General features: G+C 53.5%; 8 protein-coding genes across 8 annotated transcripts; 4 read left to right on the top strand and 4 right to left on the bottom strand.

The window, feature by feature from the left end:
* Window positions 1–102: 102 nt before the first annotated feature.
* Window positions 103–1,918, top strand: BDP81DRAFT_396218 (uncharacterized protein; the record flags this gene model as incomplete). Its single annotated transcript, XM_060588155.1, has 6 exons — window positions 103–256; window positions 332–791; window positions 891–928; window positions 982–1,055; window positions 1,284–1,700; window positions 1,766–1,918. 6 exons carry the CDS (start codon window positions 103–105, stop codon window positions 1,916–1,918), a joined length of 1,296 nt encoding a protein of 431 aa, XP_060442830.1.
* Window positions 1,919–2,168: 250 nt separating this feature from the next.
* BDP81DRAFT_493413 (galactose-binding domain-like protein) lies at window positions 2,169–2,985 on the top strand. Its single transcript, XM_060595355.1, has one exon. The coding sequence runs from the start codon at window positions 2,282–2,284 to the stop codon at window positions 2,948–2,950; it is 669 nt and encodes a 222-aa protein (XP_060442829.1). The 5' UTR covers window positions 2,169–2,281; the 3' UTR covers window positions 2,951–2,985.
* Window positions 2,986–3,135: 150 nt separating this feature from the next.
* Window positions 3,136–3,761, bottom strand: BDP81DRAFT_55825 (uncharacterized protein). Its single transcript, XM_060595985.1, has 3 exons — window positions 3,568–3,761; window positions 3,230–3,486; window positions 3,136–3,174 (listed from the first exon to the last, which is right to left on the bottom strand). Exons 1-2 carry the CDS (start codon window positions 3,623–3,625, stop codon window positions 3,269–3,271), a joined length of 276 nt encoding a protein of 91 aa, XP_060442828.1. The 5' UTR covers window positions 3,626–3,761; the 3' UTR covers window positions 3,136–3,174; window positions 3,230–3,268.
* A 5,453-nt stretch (window positions 3,762–9,214) lies between these two features.
* Window positions 9,215–11,649, top strand: BDP81DRAFT_324869 (uncharacterized protein; the record flags this gene model as incomplete). The annotated part of the gene is made up of 2 exons (XM_060584924.1): window positions 9,215–9,361; window positions 9,424–11,649. The coding sequence occupies 2 exons, from the start codon at window positions 9,215–9,217 to the stop codon at window positions 11,647–11,649; spliced, it is 2,373 nt and encodes a 790-aa protein (XP_060442827.1).
* A 412-nt stretch (window positions 11,650–12,061) lies between these two features.
* Window positions 12,062–12,484, bottom strand: BDP81DRAFT_432392 (uncharacterized protein). Its single transcript, XM_060590778.1, has one exon. It carries the CDS (start codon window positions 12,323–12,325, stop codon window positions 12,107–12,109), a length of 219 nt encoding a protein of 72 aa, XP_060442826.1. The 5' UTR covers window positions 12,326–12,484; the 3' UTR covers window positions 12,062–12,106.
* A 1,854-nt stretch (window positions 12,485–14,338) lies between these two features.
* Window positions 14,339–15,392, bottom strand: BDP81DRAFT_55798 (cytochrome P450). The gene is made up of 3 exons (XM_060595984.1): window positions 14,683–15,392; window positions 14,438–14,460; window positions 14,339–14,372 (listed from the first exon to the last, which is right to left on the bottom strand). The coding sequence occupies exons 1-2, from the start codon at window positions 15,301–15,303 to the stop codon at window positions 14,446–14,448; spliced, it is 636 nt and encodes a 211-aa protein (XP_060442825.1). The 5' UTR covers window positions 15,304–15,392; the 3' UTR covers window positions 14,339–14,372; window positions 14,438–14,445.
* Window positions 15,393–15,796: 404 nt separating this feature from the next.
* On the bottom strand, window positions 15,797–16,630 carry BDP81DRAFT_432382 (uncharacterized protein). The gene is made up of 2 exons (XM_060590777.1): window positions 16,339–16,630; window positions 15,797–16,287 (listed from the first exon to the last, which is right to left on the bottom strand). The coding sequence occupies exons 1-2, from the start codon at window positions 16,474–16,476 to the stop codon at window positions 15,871–15,873; spliced, it is 555 nt and encodes a 184-aa protein (XP_060442824.1). The 5' UTR covers window positions 16,477–16,630; the 3' UTR covers window positions 15,797–15,870.
* Window positions 16,631–17,359: 729 nt separating this feature from the next.
* On the top strand, window positions 17,360–18,816 carry BDP81DRAFT_432379 (uncharacterized protein). The gene has a single exon (XM_060590776.1). The coding sequence runs from the start codon at window positions 17,548–17,550 to the stop codon at window positions 18,742–18,744; it is 1,197 nt and encodes a 398-aa protein (XP_060442823.1). The 5' UTR covers window positions 17,360–17,547; the 3' UTR covers window positions 18,745–18,816.
* Window positions 18,817–18,828: the final 12 nt, after the last annotated feature.

The following is an 18,828-nucleotide window of genomic DNA, read 5'->3' as shown; positions in this document are numbered from 1 at the left end:
ATTCGACGACGTGCCATCAACTTTCTCGCTCGCCTCACGCCAGACTGCCGACTGCCTGATTAGTTAGTACATGTAGGAGTATTTCTGCCTGTCTTGCCGAAAATGCCTAGCACCAAAGATGATGAGCCTCATGTCGATACCATCGAAGGATCGGCCACAAAGGCCCTTGCGCAGGAGGACCAGGCATACGGAACCGTGCAGCTACTCCAAGGCGGTTCCATTGTCCTAATTCCCACTCCTAATCCTGATCCCAAAGGTGAGCCTAACGAGTCTCCAAGATCCATCTTGCGAATGCTGTGGAGCAAAACACATCCAATGCTAACCGCGGGAGATAGACCCTCTCAACCTTCCGACATGGCACAAGTACCTCATTATTTTTTTGTCGGCTCATATTCCGCTATCGCCGTCCTCGTCCCATCCGGCCTCGGCGCCGTGTTTCCCTCCGTGTTGAAGGAGTATTCCCCCGAAGACGCCACGCGAGCCACGGACCTCCTTACATACCCGACGTTGTTCATGGGAATCGGTAACCTCTTCTCCATGCCGCTCTGCGTGACCATCGGGAGGCGGCCCGTATTTCTCATGTCAATGATCCTACTGGTCTTGTCCGGGTTATGGTGCGCTTTCTCGACGTCTCTCAGCAGTCATATTGCCGGTCGAAACTTTTACAGCATCGCCTCTGGTCAGAGCGAAGCGCTGGCACCCTTCATCATTGAAGAGATTCACTTCCTTCATGAAAGGGGCGCCAAGCTGTCTTGGTTCATTGGTCTTCAGACGGTGGGGACGGCAGCGATGTTTGTTGCGACAGCTTATATCGTCCCTTCCCTGGGGCTTAAGTGGTGTTGTTGTTGTTGTTGTTGTTGTTGTTGTTGTTGTATTTAACGCCATGGCAGCAAGGGCGCAGTGGCCCTTGCGGTCGACCTCCCGAAGGGTATGTGGCGTGGAGGGCCGCAGGACTATAAATAATACTAGATACAGACCAAGTCGTCCTCCAAATCGTGCCGAAAGGCTACTATGCGTTTGAGCTATCTCTAGGTGCCGCTGGCTTGCCCGAGACAGTACTATCATCATTCCTAAACCGCGATTCCGCCAGTATTACCTCCTGAGATAAGTGATAACCGCCACGAGGGAAACCACAGGGGGCGAAACCTCGTGAGGCTAGGTTGTTTGGTTTGCTGTTAGGCTCTCCAATAAGCATTAGCAGCTTGGCCGCCCTATTTTAATTCTGCCTCCTGGGGGGACTCTTCAGGGATTTGTATGAATTTCTTGCGGCCACACCACTGAAGGCTATTGCGCCGTGGGAAGGGTGCGGAGACTTGTACCGCGAGCAATTTGCGCGGGGAGGCGTGTACGCGGGCGACTTGTTTGACGAGCTTATTGTCAAGCATATGCTGAAGGGTCGCGGTGGGATCGAGAGCTTCCGCGAGATGTACGCGCGGCACCCGCTTGCTAATGCGTGGTGGAATGATAAGAGGCCGGATATGAAGCGGATCAATGTCCCGACGTATATCACGGGAACGTGGACGAACACGATGCATGGGATGGGTGCGATACGGGGTTGGTTGGAGGTGCAGTCGAGCGAGAAGTGGTTGAGATGGCATCCGTGGCAGGAGTGGTGCTCCTCGCGGCACGGTCAGGCCACGGGGACTTTAAACAATATCACCAACGCTTTAACCACACAGAAGCACTACTCACCTGCTCCTGTGGATGGGTTAAGGAGGCAGACCATCTAGTCTACTGCCGAAAGACCCTACTGAGGAGGCAACAGTGGCCCACCCTCTACCCTTACAGCCGCCAGGAGCCCGTAGGACCTATAGGGTCCCTCGACCGCTACTTCAAGGGGCTAATCACTGACTCTGAAGGCTTCCAGGCCTTCCTCTACGTGACAGACTTCTTCCAGAAGATCTGCCCGCGGTACTAGGAGATAGGTCATAACCTATCCTCTAAACGACAAACTACCTCTATTAAGAAACCAGATGGTTATAACGGAACTAGGGCACCAGTGGGAACTAGGAATGGATAGAACACATAGTAGCTCACGAGCAAGATTTGGAGGACGTCAGGATACGGCGTGTACTATATAGTATATAGCTAGAGCCTGCGCCCTTCACGCCACATACCCTCCGGGAGGTCTGCCGCCATGGCGTTAAATAGAACAACAACAACAACAGGAGTGGTTTGACCTCTGGGGGAACTCGCAAGCCAAGGATGCGCTATTCGCGTTTTTTTTGACCGGTATCTCAAGGGCGTCGACAACGGCTGGGATAAAACGCCCAAGGTGAGGATGTCCTTGCTGCGGTTTGGTCAGAAGATTCCACAGGCGACTGAGAATATCGTCGAGGAGGACTTCCCGCCGGCGCGGACGCAGTATAAGCAGCTCTTCCTCAGCACAGAGGAGACGCTCATTCCTGATGCTGCGCCACAGGAGATGGCGTCGGTCAGCTACGACTCCGAGTCTAGCGGGAACGTCAGCTTCACTCATACCTTCACCGAAACCACCCGCATCATGGGCCTGCCCAAAGCCGTGCTGTACATGTCCTGTCCAGACCACGACGACATGGACGTGTACGTCATGATCCAGAAGCTTGACTCGAACGGCAAGCAGATGAAGAACCTCAATAATCCCTGGAAGGTTATCCCAGTGAACTCGTTTGAGGAGTTCGCACGAGAACAAGAGACGGAAGTTGTGCTGTACAAGGGACCCGTTGGTATCCTCCGGGCGTCTCACCGGGCCAAGGAGGAGAAGATCCCACCGGGCGAGGTGGTCAGGCTAGACATTGGGATCTGGGCGCTTAGGGTCGAGTATGAGGCAGGAGAGAGCCTGCGGGTTGTTGTCAGCGGGCAGAGCTTTGCCGTGAGTAATTTCGGGAAGAATCATACCTTGAATAAGGGTAAGCATATCCTACATCTGGGAGGTAGCCAGGCAAGCCACATCGTTCTTCCTTTCGTTTAGATAATACCAAACTTGATCGCCGATGTAGGTTTCAAATAGCTTTCATCATACGCGTCTCATGCCATGCTTTGACTGTTCCAGCAAGCTTATGAAGAATGGAGTTACGTTGGAGGTGGGATGATCCGCCCTGAATACTCGATTGAATACACACCCAAGGGAATACATAAGAAGCCCATATGGCCCCCCTCAATTCCATTCCTGTCACCAGCACAGCAGGCGCCTTCCTAGGTCGGTTGGTCAGGTCAAACTGGCGGGATGGTGGAGTGGTTAATGGTCAACAATTAAATTCTACACCAATCAGCCTACTCGACGACAGGCTCAGCGCATACGAGAGTTTCCGAGTTCGAATCCCAGCGTGAGCACCAGAAATTTCCCAGCATGAGCACCAAGAGATGTAGCCACACCGGTGGTGAACTCTTTTTTGTTATCTGTTCCCATAATAGTGGCTTTGAGCGAGAGTTTGGCACAAACTATGCAGATGATGTCGAAGGCGACTAGAAACTTATCCAGGCCCTCAATATGTTTCCCCAAACGTGCTATGAATGACTTGAGCTCCCACTCTCTTTGATACTGTCTCGAAAGCTCCTTTGCCAGGGCAGAGCTCTTGAATGACATACCGAGACAACGGGCTAGAAACAATAGCATTGGTAGTAGTAATAACGGTGGTAGTAGCATTGGTCGTAGATTTCAAAGCTGCTGTGTTGAGCGGCAGATTATCCTGTCGCTATCCTGTCGCTAGGAGTGACAGTATCCTTGGCTGGTGGTTAAGTGTTTGCAGCCCAGAAGGTGGAGACAAGTGGGTGAACCCCGAGTCTCTGGAGTTTACGCCGCATTGAGCACAGAGATAGCCCCACACGGTCTAGATAGCCACACGGCCACATGAGATAGGAAGCACGACATTCTCTATTTGCAACGTTAATGTTGGACGTCTGAATTGACTGACGGTACTACCTCTGAAGCACACACATTAAGCCGCAAGACTGGAGGGGCATCTGGCGTCGCGTTCGTGTTTGCCGTGTACCCTTGTAATCAGGGAGCCGTCGGGATTGGTAGCAACAGAGATATTGAATCTTCTGTTGGTTGCAGTGCTTCACATTGAGTGATTTCCAGCCCGGATTCAGGGAAACTTTCACCTCCCCGTGGAGAGTTGGCGTTGTGACTGTGATTGAAGACATGATGACACAGCCAATCTAACCGGGTGACACCGGCAGTAGGAGAACGTGGAAGACATCACTCTGGAGGGACTGATCTGCGGACTTGTAGACCACTGAGCTCACCGCCTAAGGTTTCATCGGCCGCTGCGCAAGCGTACACGCCGGCTCTGGGTCGGACATGCGCAACGGGGCGCGGCGGGCGCGTCCTCTGTCACATCGCGGGCCGCACTCCAGACGCCGGTTCGCAGTTTGAGTTCAAGCAACGGCTGCACCGGTTCGTTTCCTGTGTTGCGTGTCACACAAGGAACTTCGAGTCATGAAGTAACATGGAAGGGAGAACTCAATCTACTGGTTCCTCCCATCGATCGGGCTTGCATGATGTGGACACTGGACAGAACGGTCCCGATAGAGCAGAAGGAAGATGGCAGACCATCAAGAGTTCAAGACCGAGGGCAAGAGACGGCAACCGGGCCAGGCGCGCGCGCACAGCCTTGGGCAGAGGCTGGTGGGGCCAGCGGACCGTTAACCAGATTCCGGGACCGCTATTTTGGTGTTTTGGGTGCGTTGGTGTGAGCGGGGGCCTTGGGCCTCGGTGACGGTGGCCGGAGGCGTTTGTTAGATGCGTGGAACCGGCCGGGGCAGGATGCGTAGTTTGGCGGGGATATCCGTAGAGGTCGCAGATTGGGCTACGTTGGTGGCGAGATGGGGTTGGAGTTGGATTGTCTCGCTGTGAGTGAAATGTGTACGGAATAACGCGGAGTCTCAACTCAATGCACACTTGTGGACGATGGTCGCACGAAAAGAGACTAATCGGAGCCCGTGAAAGCTGACGTTCGTCAGGATGGTCGGGAATGGTTTGATGAGCCTGGCGACAACGTGTATTCGTACGAGAAGTTCGGACAGAGGAGCTACTGCAGACTTGGACGCGGCAGAAGCAGACGGCGCAGAGTCGAAAGCCGACGGTTCTAAACGAAGGAAGCAGTCGCATCGAAATGGGCGCAGATGGAGCGGTTCACGCCGCGGCGTCGTGGCGCTACCCAATCGGCCTTGTACGAGATGAGGGAGCTGTCAATATCAGGTACCAATGTGACCTCCCGTTGTGTTCATCGGTGGGCAGCCGCAAGACTTGTTGCGCTTTGACGGTGATAGTAAGGGGAGCGACTGCGACCAAGACCCTGGAATCGCCGTCGGGTCTTCTTCTACTTCTTGATGAGAAACGAGACTCGATACGGACGTAGCAGTCGGCGGCCGGATACCTATCCGTCTTTCGTACGACATTGCCTCGGTATCTGCCAGGGACTGTCAGCTGTTGTCTCTAACACCAACCTCCTTCTTGTGAGCAAGGCCTGCTGTTGGAGCAATGGAGAGACACCACAACGACATCTTCTTGCCTGTGTGTCTTTCTCCAATCGGTCCCTCTCGTTGCCCCTTTTGCAAGTGAGTGTGATATGGCGCGCCCCTTGAAGATACACTTGGACGGCAGAGTCAGCCTGCAGCCGGGGAACTGGGGAAGACCTTGCTTCCATCACGTTGGAATCGTCTCTTATTGGGTGTGAAGGAGGAAGATGCAGGGAGGGAGAAGAAGCAGCAGGGATGGCAGCTCGGAGTAATTGGACGGCGTGCATGGGACCAACCCACCAGAGGCACGTACCCCTGCATGACGCGTGCACAAATCCAATGACCAGGGCTCATTACATAATCACACACACAATCCACAAGTGCTGACTTACGCAAGCAGTAGCGGCTGTTAGCGCCGGCGCCATTGAGAAGGAAAAATGAGGAAAAAGAAATCCAGAAGAACAATGCCCGAGCTTCAAGCTCTCATGTTGGTCGGCATTTCCACATTGCGCATCCGCATCTTCATCGTAAAGGAATGCAAGATTGACAATGTGTGAGCAGAGGTCATAGCGATGACCGACCTGAGGGACCGAAGGATCTGACAGCTGAGCAACTTGCCAAATACTTGGATGGTCAGATAAACATTGGATGAGGATGGGATGAGAGCAAGCAGCAGCAAGACAGACCATCGCCACATACACATATCCGTCTCATGACTTCATTGCTGCCCAAACAGCTCCTTGGAACCTGGAGCTCGACTGACAGAATCTGCTGGAGATGTCGATCAATGGCGAACGTGCTTCTCATACCTTTTACTTTCTGAGCTAACACACTTTGTGAGTAGTTTCTCACGCAACGTGCCGCTAGATGAGAGACTAGCGACTGACGGGTGCCGGCCGTCGGCACTAATAACGGCGACCTCTGCGCCAGGCAATCTCCCCTGTCCGATGCTATTCCTGTTCCTGACCTGGCCAGTCTGGGAGTTTGCGCGGGCGCGCCAATTCTCAAGGTTTGGTGAAGATCCGACCAGAGCCGAAGAAGAGAGCAAGGAGGGACAGTCAGGCACCAAGTGATAAGAGTGGGGCGCAACCGCTTGGCTGGTTGATTCGAATGAGTGTTCTCGGACACTCAGACTTGGGTTGGTTCGGGAGATCAGAAAGACGCGTTGGTGGATGGGAAAAAGCAAGAATATTGTTTGTCTTCGGCGGGCATCTGTGCCTATTTCACTAGTTTTTGCTCGTCTTTTCTCTGCTCGACTGGTCTGATATGATGGTCTGATGTCTTTCTTTTGCAGCGTTGGTCCGTGGGAGAGGCGCATCTTCTCTCACCTGCACTTGCACTTGTTCAGTTGAGGTCCTCTCACCTGCGACCTCACCTCATTGTCACTCACTCATATCTCACCTTCATCCTGAGACCAGACTCACTCTCACTCTCATACAGTCCTAGTAATCCAGCCATCTCACCACGCCTGAGATTTCCATTTCTTTCTCGCTGCCTCCAAGTTTCAACCAACTTCACCACCAACACTTACGAATACTCTGTACATCAACAACACTCAACTTGCGTCACCTCGTCCTCCAACGGCCCTCGCCCGACTTTCCCCCACCGCGATCCCTGCACCTATTGGCCTTTTCCTCTGCTGCGCATGTCCCACCTCCGTCCAACCATCGCGTCTGATCCATCACATTCCACCTCATCCCACTCTTCACCTGCAAGGGTCTGCAGCCTGCCGCATCTTGTCACTCGCTTTGCTGCCAATTGGCGAATAATTCAACCTTGGGAATTGCTGCCTTTGCTGCTTTCTGGCCTCCCCGCGCGAGGCGTGCCTGCAGTTGGTCGCATCCACACAGTTCCACACCCTTAAGCCCCCTGCAGCTACCCTCGTCACTTTTGTTCCGTTGCATCAGACGCCCTTCCAAGTTCCTTCTCCTGCGTGCGTATTCCCGTCACCCAAGGTTTCCTTTGCGCCGCCAGCCGTGTGTGTCTCTTTCTCCTTCCGACTCGCGGCCGATCATTCGAGAGGACACAGAAAGAAATGTGCTACCTGCTCCGTCATCCTCGCCATTCTCCATTTCCTCTCCCACGAACTGCCATCGCCAAATTCTCTGCGCGCGGGTCAACACCACTACCACCATTATCATCCATCATCTCAACCAGGAGACGAACCCCGTCGCCGTCTTCGCATCGCTAGGCTTCAATTGGCCAACAGAATCCCCCCGAGATAGCCCTGTCGATCGGTCGCTATCTGCTCCCCGGAACTCAAGGGTCTCTTTTCGGAGCGAGGTCCTCTAGCTACTTTCCACCATTATTGACCAGGTCGCCTGTCGTTTCTTAGACGACGCCAACATTGTTGTCCATCGCAACTCCAGCATTGCTCGCGAACACGACATTAACGGTGGCAATCGGCAGAAGACGCCATCCCATCTTGCTGCTAACAATCATCAACATCATCATCACCATCGACATTCACTATTTCAGCTCAGTTCCAGATACCCAGTATTTCTTTGCCCTGCGTTCCCTGCCTCTATCGTCAGCTTGTCTGGGTTCTTGCGACCAGGACCCTCCGTTTGTCCCACCAAGCACCACGCAGTCGAGACATTCCAGCATCTCTGCCCCTCGTCAATTGAGACATTCCTGCGCCATCGCGACAGACATCCGTAGTTCGTACTGCGGCGGCACAGCGTCTGCGACACGGCCCAACCTCCAACGCTGGACCCAACTGCCGATCCGACGTTGTGGGAGAGAAAAGACCCGACTCGAGAGTTCGCCCGCTTGCCCTGCCTTTCCACGTTTCCATCGGTTCATGGCGAGCCATCCGACGTAACGCAATCCTCCTGTCTAGACAGCCCATCGGTTCTCCCCTCGGGTTTCCTCTCAATAATTACTACGGACCAGGAGAAAAAAAAAAAGAATCCTACGGCACTTCCACCACATGCCGCCATCAGCAGTCGCGTAGGCCCAACGCTGCAGAAACCAGGTTCCGGCCTGTTCTCTCGCAATAGCAGCTCTCTTATACCTTCAAAGCGCACCCACAGCCACGACTCGACGAGTTTGCTACCACTTCGATTCTCCTCTGGCTGTCGCGCCGTGTCCAGGGATTCCTCTCCTTATTATTCAATCACCAAGGACGTCGATTGCCCTTCCCGTGCTCACCCCCCTTCAGCTGCGTTAGCTTGACGCAACTGCCATTCGCGCTTCTGCACCTCGAACAGGCATCATCCTGATTCACGACGCCTTGCTGTCGCCCACTTCGGTCACTTACCACTCCAATCCGACTGCCGGCGTGATCCTTTGGGCCAAAGAGCCGTCTGATAACACGAATTTCTAGTTCGACTTGCATACAGGCGATTGCCCTTGTGCAATCGGATCAAGGAAAGGACGCCGTAGTTTCTTTTCCTTTGACACGATGGACAGTCTTGCGCGGACACAATCGCGCGACCGCGAGAGGTCACTCCCCTCTCCAGTCTACCCTCGTCCATCTTCGAGATCAAGTACAAGTACCAGTGCAACCCGACGTACACCTCGCAGCGCAAATAGTTCGACCTCACAGTTCGTCACCTCGCCGCGACCTCCCAGTTCCCATCCCGCCCATAAGTTCCACCACAGCTCCTGTGCCCCGTCGATGGTGACCTCCCGGCCTGGGTCTGCTGTGTCAAGAGACCGAGTCTCCGACTCTGGAAGGCAGAGCGCCGCGTCTACATATCTCCAGGACAAACTCCAGAGGAGAAGGGAGGAAGCTGATAGGTTGGCCGCGGTACGGTCAACACAAGACATGAGCGCCTCCGTAGAATTACCAGCACGACATGCACAGAGCTCTCCCGTGAAAGGCGAGTCCGTTGATGGACGTCGGCCAAGATCAAGCGGAGGCAATGGAGAATCTGCAAAAAGCAAAGGCATGGGCGCCAAAGAAATGGAGGCAGTAAGTAACCCTGGATTACCACATGTCCGTGTAAATGCGGTTTCTGATAGCTGCCTCAACAGACTGTTTCCACATTGCACAAGCAAAACTTTGACCTTAAGCTCGAGCTCTTCCACCGCCGCGAACGACAAAATGCGCTCGAAGAGCGAGTCGATGCTCTCGAGTCCGAGAAAGCACAGATAGACGATGTGAACGACAAACTACTCGACGAGTTGGAGAAGCGAGACAAGGCTGTGCAGGAGGCGGTCCAGATGATAGTGACTCTTGAGGCCCAGGTTGAGACGCTATTGAAGGAGCGAGAAATGGTCCGAATGGTCGACGCAGCCGGCTTTTCACCCCTCGACGACCTCGAGTCTCGCCTCAGAAGTCCCACGCCCAAGCCTAGAGTAGCGGACCTGGCACGACTTGAAGATGATGCTAAGACGCTCAACCGCATGCCCAGTTTCCTATCGGACTACACCGAAAACACCGAGAACCTACGAAAAGTCTATCTCAGCTCGCGCGGTAGCCTACTCAGCCTGCCAAGGCTCAACACGGAGGGAGTGGATGAGACGGATCCGCGTCGTGGTAACGGCATGACAAGCCCGAGCCTTAGCGTCCTCAGTGAAAGCTCATTTGTAAGTGTGTATGGTGAGAAAGAAGACCAGGATCGAACGATTGTGGCCGATGCAGACGAGCCACGCTCTATGGATGGTGCTTTGCCTCACTCCGGGCCGCCTCGAAAGGCCTCATACGGAAGTGACCAGTCTAGAATACAGAGACCACCGACCACCATGTCAACACGATCCAGTCGCCCGAGCAGGTCCAGTTCAACCGGTCGGGCTCCTGGTCCAGGCCAATTTCAGTCGCTCCACGACATCATCGACCACACCTCGCCCCTCCAGAAGCTGGCGAGGCTCGATCATACCTGCCTAGATAGTCTGCCCGCCCAAGACTCCTCTCCGATGGCAGGAAGAGGGCAGTCGCAAAAGCAGGTTAAGGATGCGAAGCGTGAAGCACCGCGGAAAGTGACCACAGATGCGCCAGCTTCACGGCCTGGCGAAGGCCTGCCCCCGACACCTGACACCATCTCCACATCAACGCTTCGAAGATTCAAGACGTCGAATGACACGCTCTCGAAGCAACGAGCTGTGTCGGATCAACATAGCTACCGTTCAGTGTCAAGGGGTACGTCCAAGGATGATGAGGGGGAGCACGGTGGAGGTGCACCGGTATTCCAGCATCCCCCATCCTCTGCATTTGCTGGACACGAAGAGCCAGCCAGTGCCCACTACTTCGACTCTCGACCGCCTTTGATCCCTCGCCCCAGGTCGGCAGATGAAACGACGATATCGAACCACAGGGAAATGGAATGGGACTCTGATGGAGATTCGATGCACTCCCTCGACTCTAGCCTCGACATTTGGCTACAACAAGGGAAGGATCCAAAGTACATTGCACAACAGCGGAGTGAGTCTCCAGATCTTTTCAGCTTTCCTCCTTCTGGTGGGGGATGGAACACGGCCGGCATGTTCGGCTCATCTGGCGGCGCACTTGAGGTCCCCGGCCTCCCGCCACCGCACCACAATCCAGCCGAGGACGTTCTCTTCCAGGATGGGGCCCAGCCTCTGCCCCCTCCGAATAGAAGGTCGAGCTTGGGTGCAAAGACAGGCCAGACTTCATCGAAGAACATGCCCATTAACGGCAAGCTTCGCAAGTCACCTTCTCGCAGCGGATCCAGGCGCAACAGTGTCGATGCGCAAATGATCCAGCTGGCAGAGGCGGTGGCTAATAGCCCGCAGCATGATTCAAAGACTGGTGCTCGCGCCAAGGACAGCCATTATCCCCCTTCTTCGACTGCCGCAACCCGTGGACACCGGTTGAACTTCTTCAGACGATCTATCGGAGGTAGCACCGCTCCGAGTCCGGTTCAACAGGTACCGGCAGCCGAGCCACCGGCACCAACTCCGACGCAAGCTGCCCCCATGGGCGTCCCCTCATGGGTGCAGCGAAACCATTCCGGTGAGGAGGACAGGACCAGCGCAACGCCACCTCCCATCTTGCGTAATCCCCGCCCTGCTCGCTCTGGCAGCTTTGACGAGGGTGCGCCTGTGCATGATCGCAGCCCTGCAGCCCCGACAACACCTATGACAATCCACACTCCGAATACACCGAATGCGAACGGAACGCCTGCCTCTGCAGAAACTACACCCGCGAGCAACTGTGCGAGTGGCGGCGCGCCCTTACACAAGCGAAAGTGGTTACCGGGCTTTGGTCGAGCGAGCAGTCTACGGAATCGTGCTGGCTGAGGAATCTGGCAGTCATCAAGCCAATCGCCGGCAGAAGCTGGTGGAGACGAGAAGAGAGTCGGCGGTCCAGGAGATCTTCGAGTCGCGAAAATCTGGCCCGATGTAACATATTTGGCCCCATCGATGGGCTTGTTGTAATACCTTTGCCTCATATGCCTCTACCAGGCAGGATGCTAATGATGGGCTGTACGATGGGGACGACTCAAGCAAGCAATGATCTGGGATTTGAATTGGAAACCAGCCGGGGTGTTTGAAGCCCGGCGGCAGAACGGGTGGGAAGGTGTTGAATAGCTGCAAGCGAAAAAGCATGGCAAAGCACTTGTGTCTGTGAAAGATCGTGCTTCAGGGTATTCATCCATTCATCAAAATAGAACTTGGAATATTCTTTTCATGAACTTATGTGCACCTAGTAGTATCCTGTGGCCTTTGTCGATATGTACCCCTTACCTAGCCTCCTTTACCGTCTCGTCCACCGTAGCCGCACATCCTTGGGACGATTCATCTGCAACGTCAACCTAGGCTGACTATCCTGCATCAAGTCTAAAAGTCCCTGTCTAGCCTTGGTCGCGTTCTCGGTTGCTGGTTCACGGCTACTACTATCGTCTTCAAGGACGGACTCGACGGTACATTCATGAAAGAGCGTCGCGATGACGGTGACGAATTCGACTTGGGCCATTTTCTGGCCTGGACAGGTGCTGGGGCCTGAGGACCAGGGGAGGAATGCGCCGCGGGGAGGTTGGATGTGAGGTTGCGGTGGTGATGATGATGGTGATGTCTGAGGTGTAAGCCATCGCGTTGGTTTGAAGGCTAGGGCGTCGGAGCCCCAGGTTTTGGGGGAGGTGTGGAGGGCTACTGTGTTGATGTAGACTGTGCAAGGGGGGATTGTGTAGGTTGAGGGGTGGGTTGTGGAGGGCGATGATGATGGTATTGAAGCTGATGTTGAGATTTGGCTGGGGAGGGTTTGGGTTGTTGTGTTTGAGCGCATTAGATGGGTCAAGGGCGGGAAGAGGCGGAGGGTTTCGAACTTGGAGGAGTGTGTCAGTATTTGCTTTCTAAAGATATTCTTCTACAAGGATATAACGTGAATGATAAGCGAGTGAGACAGACAAGCGAGTGAGACACAAAACTGCGCCGATGATGCTTCAACACAAATGGAGACGTTTCTTCCACAACACATCATGGCATCCAGAAGTAATGAGTCAGGCATACAGCTGGCCCTTCAAGCTATCAGAATCAATCCAGAGCTTAGTGCACGGGCTGCAGCTACGATCTACTCGGTCAGCCATGCAACATTGAGTCGACGATTGAAGGGCTCTACATCTCGAAGCGACAGGATACCGAACTCGAGGAATCTTACTTTGCTAGAAGAGCAGACGTTAGTTGATCACATTCTCGATCTAGATGCCCGATCATTTCCTCCCCGGATCCGTGGTATGGAAGAAATGGCTAATCGACTGCTTGCTAATCGCGACGCGCCTCCGGTTGGGAAGCGCTGGGCCTTAAACTTCGTCAAACGACAACCACAATTACGGACGCGGTTTTTTCGGAGGTACGACTACAAGAGGGCCCAATACGAGGATGCAGAGGCTATTCGCGGCTGGTTCGCTCTTGTGAAGAACACAATCGCGAAGTATGGTATCGATGAGTTTGATATCTACAACTTTAATAAGACTGGCTTTATGATGGGCCAGATTGCATCTGGCATGGTTGTCACAAGTACTGAAAGGCGTTCAAACACAAAAATGGCGCAGCCTGGTAATCGAGAATGGGTTACAGTGATTCAAGCCATCAACTCGCAAGGCTATAACGTCCCGCCGTACATCATCGTTGCAGGCCAATATCACCTCTCAACCTGGTATACAGAGTCAAGTTTCCCGGACGACTGGGTCATTGCGACGTCAGAAAACGGATGGACAACAAATGAAAGAGGCCTAGATTGGATCCAGCACTATGATCGTCATACGAAACCACGTTTGAGAGGCCAATATCGCCTCCTCGTCGTCGACGGGCACGAAAGTCACCACTCAACAGACTTTGAGCTATATTGCAAGGCAAACAAGATCGTTACACTTTGTATGCCGCCTCATTCGTCTCATCTACTCCAGCCCCTTGACGTTGGGTGCTTTGGTCCGCTAAAGACGGCGTATGGGCAACAAATTGAGGATAAGATGCGGCGGGGCGTAACCCACATCTCAAAGGAGGACTTCTTTCCTGCATATCGCAGCGCATTTAGTCAAGCGATGACTGAAAAAAACATCCAAGGGGGTTTTAGAGGAGCTGGGCTTGTTCCTCTGAGTGCAGAAAGCGTCCTATCAAAGCTGGATATCCGGCTACACACTCCAACGCCTCCAGCATCACTACCACAGACACCTCCGCCTTGGGTTTCAAGGACACCAAACAACCCAGTAGAGGCAAGCTCTCAATCCAACTTTATTAAGAGTCGGATCACTCGTCACCAAAGCAGCTCCCCAACCTCTATTTGCGAGGCTGTTGAACGACTTTCTAAAGGTACAAGAGGCATCATGCACCAAGTAGCCTTACTTAGATCTGAGATACAGATTCTTAGAGACGAGAATAACCAACTCAGTCGACGACGGAGAACTAAGAAAACACGCCTACAACATGGAGGAAGTCTTACTGTAGCTGACGCAGCAGATATACAGTCACAGAAAGATGTGACTGCGCAGGTTCAGGAGGAAATGCGTCGTACTAGTGGTCGCAAACTGAGGGCCGAGACAGGTCAGCGACGGTGTGGCGTTTGTGGTCACCCGGGACACAATTCACGAACGTGCCAGTTTATTGAAGAGATGTCTGAAGATGAGGATTATGAGTAGTTTGAATTGAATCGATGCTGTTGATGTTGATATGGAAGCCAGTTTATCTCATCGGCGCAGTTTTGTGTCTCACTCGCTTGTCTGTCTCACTCGCTTATCATTCACGTTATGGGTTGTGAAAAAGGAGGCTCATGGATAGGGCCCAAGGGAGCCGGGTAGAGTGGGTGACGATGTGGGTAGAGATAGTGGAAAGACTCACCATGACAGCAAGACACCGCGTCAATTTCGGGAAGACGACGCTGTAGTCCGGCAGTTCTCGCTCTTCCTCTTCCGACGAGGAGAATGGTGATGCTCTCGGAGGCCCGAGAACGGTATCGAGCTCGGCCTGGATCCAGGCTTGCCACTCTGGGTACGCTGCGAGGAGGGTGACGGCGTATGCTAGAGTGTTTGCGGTCGTGTCGAAGCCCGCAGCGGTGAAGATGAAGAGGTTACCAGCGATCTCTTCCTCTGTGAGGTATGATTTGGGATTGCTGTTGCTGGTGGTGCTCTTTGCGGGGGGGTTCTTTTCCGAAGTGTCGGTGCGGCTCTTTTCCTGATCTGAAAGGCGTACAAGCATACTCATGATCGTATCCGTCTTTCCTACCATCGCCGTCATTGATGACTCGTCTGATGAACCACCCAAAGATGAAGAGGATACCTCAGCCAATCGCCGCCTCTCACTATCCAGCATGTCCACCGTGAGCCCAGGTAATCTATGTAACGCAGCCCCCAGCGTCTGCACGACATTGGACATGAGGGGTAGACGCAAGATACGGATCGGGATGAAGGCAGCGAGGTCGAGGAGTTCGGTGCAGAGAGAGATTGCGTCGACGTAGGTCATGGATGCAGAGAGATCGCGTGGGAGAAGGGTGATTGCGAAGGGTTTGTTGTCGCCGTAGGCTATTTTTGTGAGGACGTTTATTGCGATTGTGCGAAGGCCTTGGATTGTGGTTGATGTTGTTGCTGTTGAGGCGGTGGTTGTGGGGGAGGAAGAAGGGGATGAAGATGGAGGGAACAGGATGTGGTGGACGAGGGATTCTGCTTGTTTGGCTGTTGCTCTGTACACTTCTGGGCTGATGCGTTCGTTTAGGACGGGGGCAACGATGCGTCTTTGGCGGGACCAGGACTCGCCGTTGGACTATGATTGTCAGTGTTGGAATAGGCCTACATTAGGCAGCAGGAGGTTGCTGCCGCGGTCCGTTCCAGCCACGGTGGTCCGTGTGGCTCAGCCACACGAGGGTGGTATACCCCAGACTTCCTGCCGCCGCTGGCACCTGGTTAGACTTCCACAGAAGAACAACAAGAACAAGCAATATCACCACTACAGTCGGTGATCGTTGCTACCCACGATACTCGAGTATTTTCCTTTTCCACCTGTGAATCCAACAGTCAGCTTACAGACCTTCTCTCACTTTCGGTGAAGTGAACTTCGGTGATGGGAGATAAGCGCAGCATCACTAGGTCTTGTTCGTCCGTCAAAGCCCATCCATAGAGGCTTAAAACTGGGACTGAAATCTGTGAAATACACTGAACTCACAGTCAAGATGTTAGAACCCAAGAACCCCATGACCTTGCACACGATATCCGGCTGGACAAACTCCCGACGGCCGTTCAAGATGGCGTGCGCCATGGTCGGGTCGGCGCAGATGAGCTGGTTGAGGCCCGTGGTGACGAGCATGAAAGCCGGGCCGATGCGATCGTGGACGGCGGACTTGTCGCGGAACTCCCAGCCCACGATGGTGAGTTCTACGGTGGCGAAGAAGGTTGCGGGGAGGAGGCGTTTGAAGAGAGGGCGGAGGGGGACAGAGGCGACGACGTAGATGAGCTTCAAGTGTGTCAGTCGAGATGTGTTGGTGAGGATGGGAGGAGAACTTGCATTTTCTGGGTCATAAGGGCATATTATTATCGGTAGGCCTACGGTAAGAGCTGCTCTGTAGTTTGTGTAAAGGTTCCATAATTGAGACGTAATCCAGAGGAGCGGTAGAGCGATGAGCCCGGTGAATATGGGGCCCATTGTTGCGGTGGAGTGAGAGGGTGCTCACGATGTTGTTGTGAGGTTTCATACGAAACGTGAGTAAGAATGAGATTCAGCTCTGATGTCAATGGTGAGATAAGCTGAATGGGTGAGGGGAAGGGATTAGTCTCATCACGTGTACGCCACAAAATGCATGATCCTTCAGACGCGAGACATTGGACGAAGACCTGGGGAATCGGTGAGATGTAACGAAGGTTCATTTTGCCGCATTCAAAGTATACCAGATAACTTGCTATGACGGTAATGTCGAGAATGCTAGTCGTGAAAGCTGTTGGGAACCCGTAATGTTCATAAATTTAGAGGAAATTGATGACATTCAGCATATTTGAGCTGTGGTTTGATGCAACTAGCATGCAGCAGGACCTATCTTGATCGTTGCACAGAGGGACAAACAATTGCCGACACCCCCTCAAGTGTACGACTTTCAGAGATCACGGCCTGATGAGAATTGGCATAGGCGCTGCCGTTTAGTATGTGAAACAGCTTGTGAGTTCACCTGTAGACTTCATCTTCTGTAAACGCGTTTAAAGAACGCGTTTAGCCCAGGTCGATCGGTACCGGGTTCGGATTCGCTTTTGCCTCCGGCGTGTTGAGCGCATTTCGCCCCGGTTCCGCTACTCCAGCGCGGCATTTATGGGGTCCCGCGGGGGGTTGGCGCCGCGAGGGAACGCCGCAGCCCGCTCGGCTTTCGGGAGGTCTTTCAGATGATTTGAGCGATGGACAGAAGAGAGGATTGCAGTATGGGCCTGCGAGATTACTTGATTTATGTTTTACTTCAGCTGCTGGAGACTGAGTCGACCAATGAACTCGTTCCTCAGTGAGCTAATCTTCTTTGGCGTTGAGTGAGTAAGCAGGAAAAAGCAAACTCATTTGTGCCGTGGCTTTCTGCTCCTTACTTTCAGCCTCTTACCGCCCAACCACTGCATCGACCTTTCACTTTGGCGAGCTCAACTAACTTCACTCAGTCTCTGGTCTTGTAACAGCGATCGAATGAAGGACCTTCACTCTCATTGACAAGACCCCCAGCGCGGAAGTGCTGTTCAGGCCACGATGCCCGGTACCACAATGTCTCAACAGCCACTGCCGAAGAGGCCAGACCAACTTCGCCCCGACCCGTCACCATCAGCGTCTACGCATATCAAGTCACCGAACGACCGAGTCTCTGCAACTGCTACCCGGAACAGGAGCTCCACGGCTAAAGATGGGTCACTATCCGACAACCCATTCGCCCTCATCCCGACCGCGTCGTACAGCGCGCTGGCCCAGCTCTATCACCTCGTACGGCCTTGCTTAAGCGATCAATCTCAGGTCACGTGTCTCTTTTCGCCAGTGCGGCAATCAGGCCTTGCACCAGCAGTTGAAGCACTACTTGTTGGTGGATACGGGCGCAGTTTTGCGGTCGTGGTATTTGCTGTACTGGTGAACCACGTCAGGAGGATGCTCGCACCCGCGCTTGGCGTGGGTGCGTTCGGGGGTCCCATTTCGACACTGAAACTTGCCATTGGCAGTCCGGCACTTTTTCTTAGCGAGGAGGTTGAGGTTGGTTTCTTCGGGAGGTTGTTCACGCCGAAAGGGGCGTGGAAGCTTCTCGGGGATGTAGTTGGAACTATCGTTTTGGAGCGCGTCTTGGTTCGCGCTGCTGAGGAACTGGATACAATGAAGGGTTATTCCAAGGTTGAGACAAAAGGTTCAACTGCAAGCGGAAGTATGGAGAAAGGTGATCAGATTCGGCTAAGAGCCGCCGAGAAGCGGATGACTTCCGCTCTTGTCGTCTACTTAGTTTGGATTCTGGGATGTGCCGAGTATCTCCACGCGAGAGCGGCACATGTCGTGGCTGTCGGCATTGCATATACCAAGCTCTTACGGGGCGAAATGCTTCACAAACAGGCTCTATGGGAAGTTCTACTCCCTTTCACATCGCCCAGGTCTTTGTCACTCATCGAAAATGTCGGAGAGAGTCTCAGCGTGGTTCGGTTTCATCTAGAGCTTGCATGCTTCATCGCCTGGGGCCTCTATCCCCTCATAAGACTAGCCATTGGTTCTACGTTCAGGATGAATCCGAGGAAGAGCAGACCTGGACTGGCGGTGCTGATTTCTACGTGGGCTTGGGGAACGGGCTATGTGACGAGGTACTCGAATAAGTACTACGTCGGCCTGGAGATGAGCGGGATCTTGCTCGTGATATGGTGGATTGCTGCCTGTGGAGTATTTCTTGGCTTTCACTTCTTTTGTTTGAGAATCACATAGCCACAAACTCATTAGAACACGAACTTCCAAATTTACGTGGCAGATATATCATTTCAAAAGCTTTGGATTTGATTCGAGTGACTT

The sequence above is a fragment of the Colletotrichum phormii genome (assembly GCF_030913505.1).
Source record: "Colletotrichum phormii strain CBS 102054 chromosome Unknown BDP81scaffold_15, whole genome shotgun sequence".
NCBI classification, from domain to species: Eukaryota; Fungi; Ascomycota; class Sordariomycetes; order Glomerellales; family Glomerellaceae; genus Colletotrichum; species Colletotrichum phormii.
The sequence above is the reverse complement of the archived record's forward strand: the minus strand, read 5'-3'. Positions and strand labels throughout refer to the sequence as shown.

Bases quoted from the DNA above. Each gene is read 5' to 3' on its own strand.
- BDP81DRAFT_493413 (XM_060595355.1), top strand. From the start codon at position 2,282: ATGTCCTTGCTGCGGTTTGGTCAGAAGATTCCACAGGCGACTGAGAAT.
- BDP81DRAFT_55825 (XM_060595985.1), bottom strand. From the start codon at position 3,625: ATGCTACTACCACCGTTATTACTACTACCAATGCTATTGTTTCTAGCC. The intron at 3,487-3,567 runs GTATGTCATTCA...AGTCATTCATAG, and splicing joins GTTTCTAGCCCGTTGTCTCG to CACGTTTGGGGAAACATATT.
- BDP81DRAFT_432392 (XM_060590778.1), bottom strand. From the start codon at position 12,325: ATGGCCCAAGTCGAATTCGTCACCGTCATCGCGACGCTCTTTCATGAA.
- BDP81DRAFT_55798 (XM_060595984.1), bottom strand. From the start codon at position 15,303: ATGACCTACGTCGACGCAATCTCTCTCTGCACCGAACTCCTCGACCTC.
- BDP81DRAFT_432382 (XM_060590777.1), bottom strand. From the start codon at position 16,476: ATGGGCCCCATATTCACCGGGCTCATCGCTCTACCGCTCCTCTGGATT. The intron at 16,288-16,338 runs GCAAGTTCTCCT...ACACACTTGAAG, and splicing joins GCCCTTATGACCCAGAAAAT to CTCATCTACGTCGTCGCCTC.
- BDP81DRAFT_432379 (XM_060590776.1), top strand. From the start codon at position 17,548: ATGCCCGGTACCACAATGTCTCAACAGCCACTGCCGAAGAGGCCAGAC.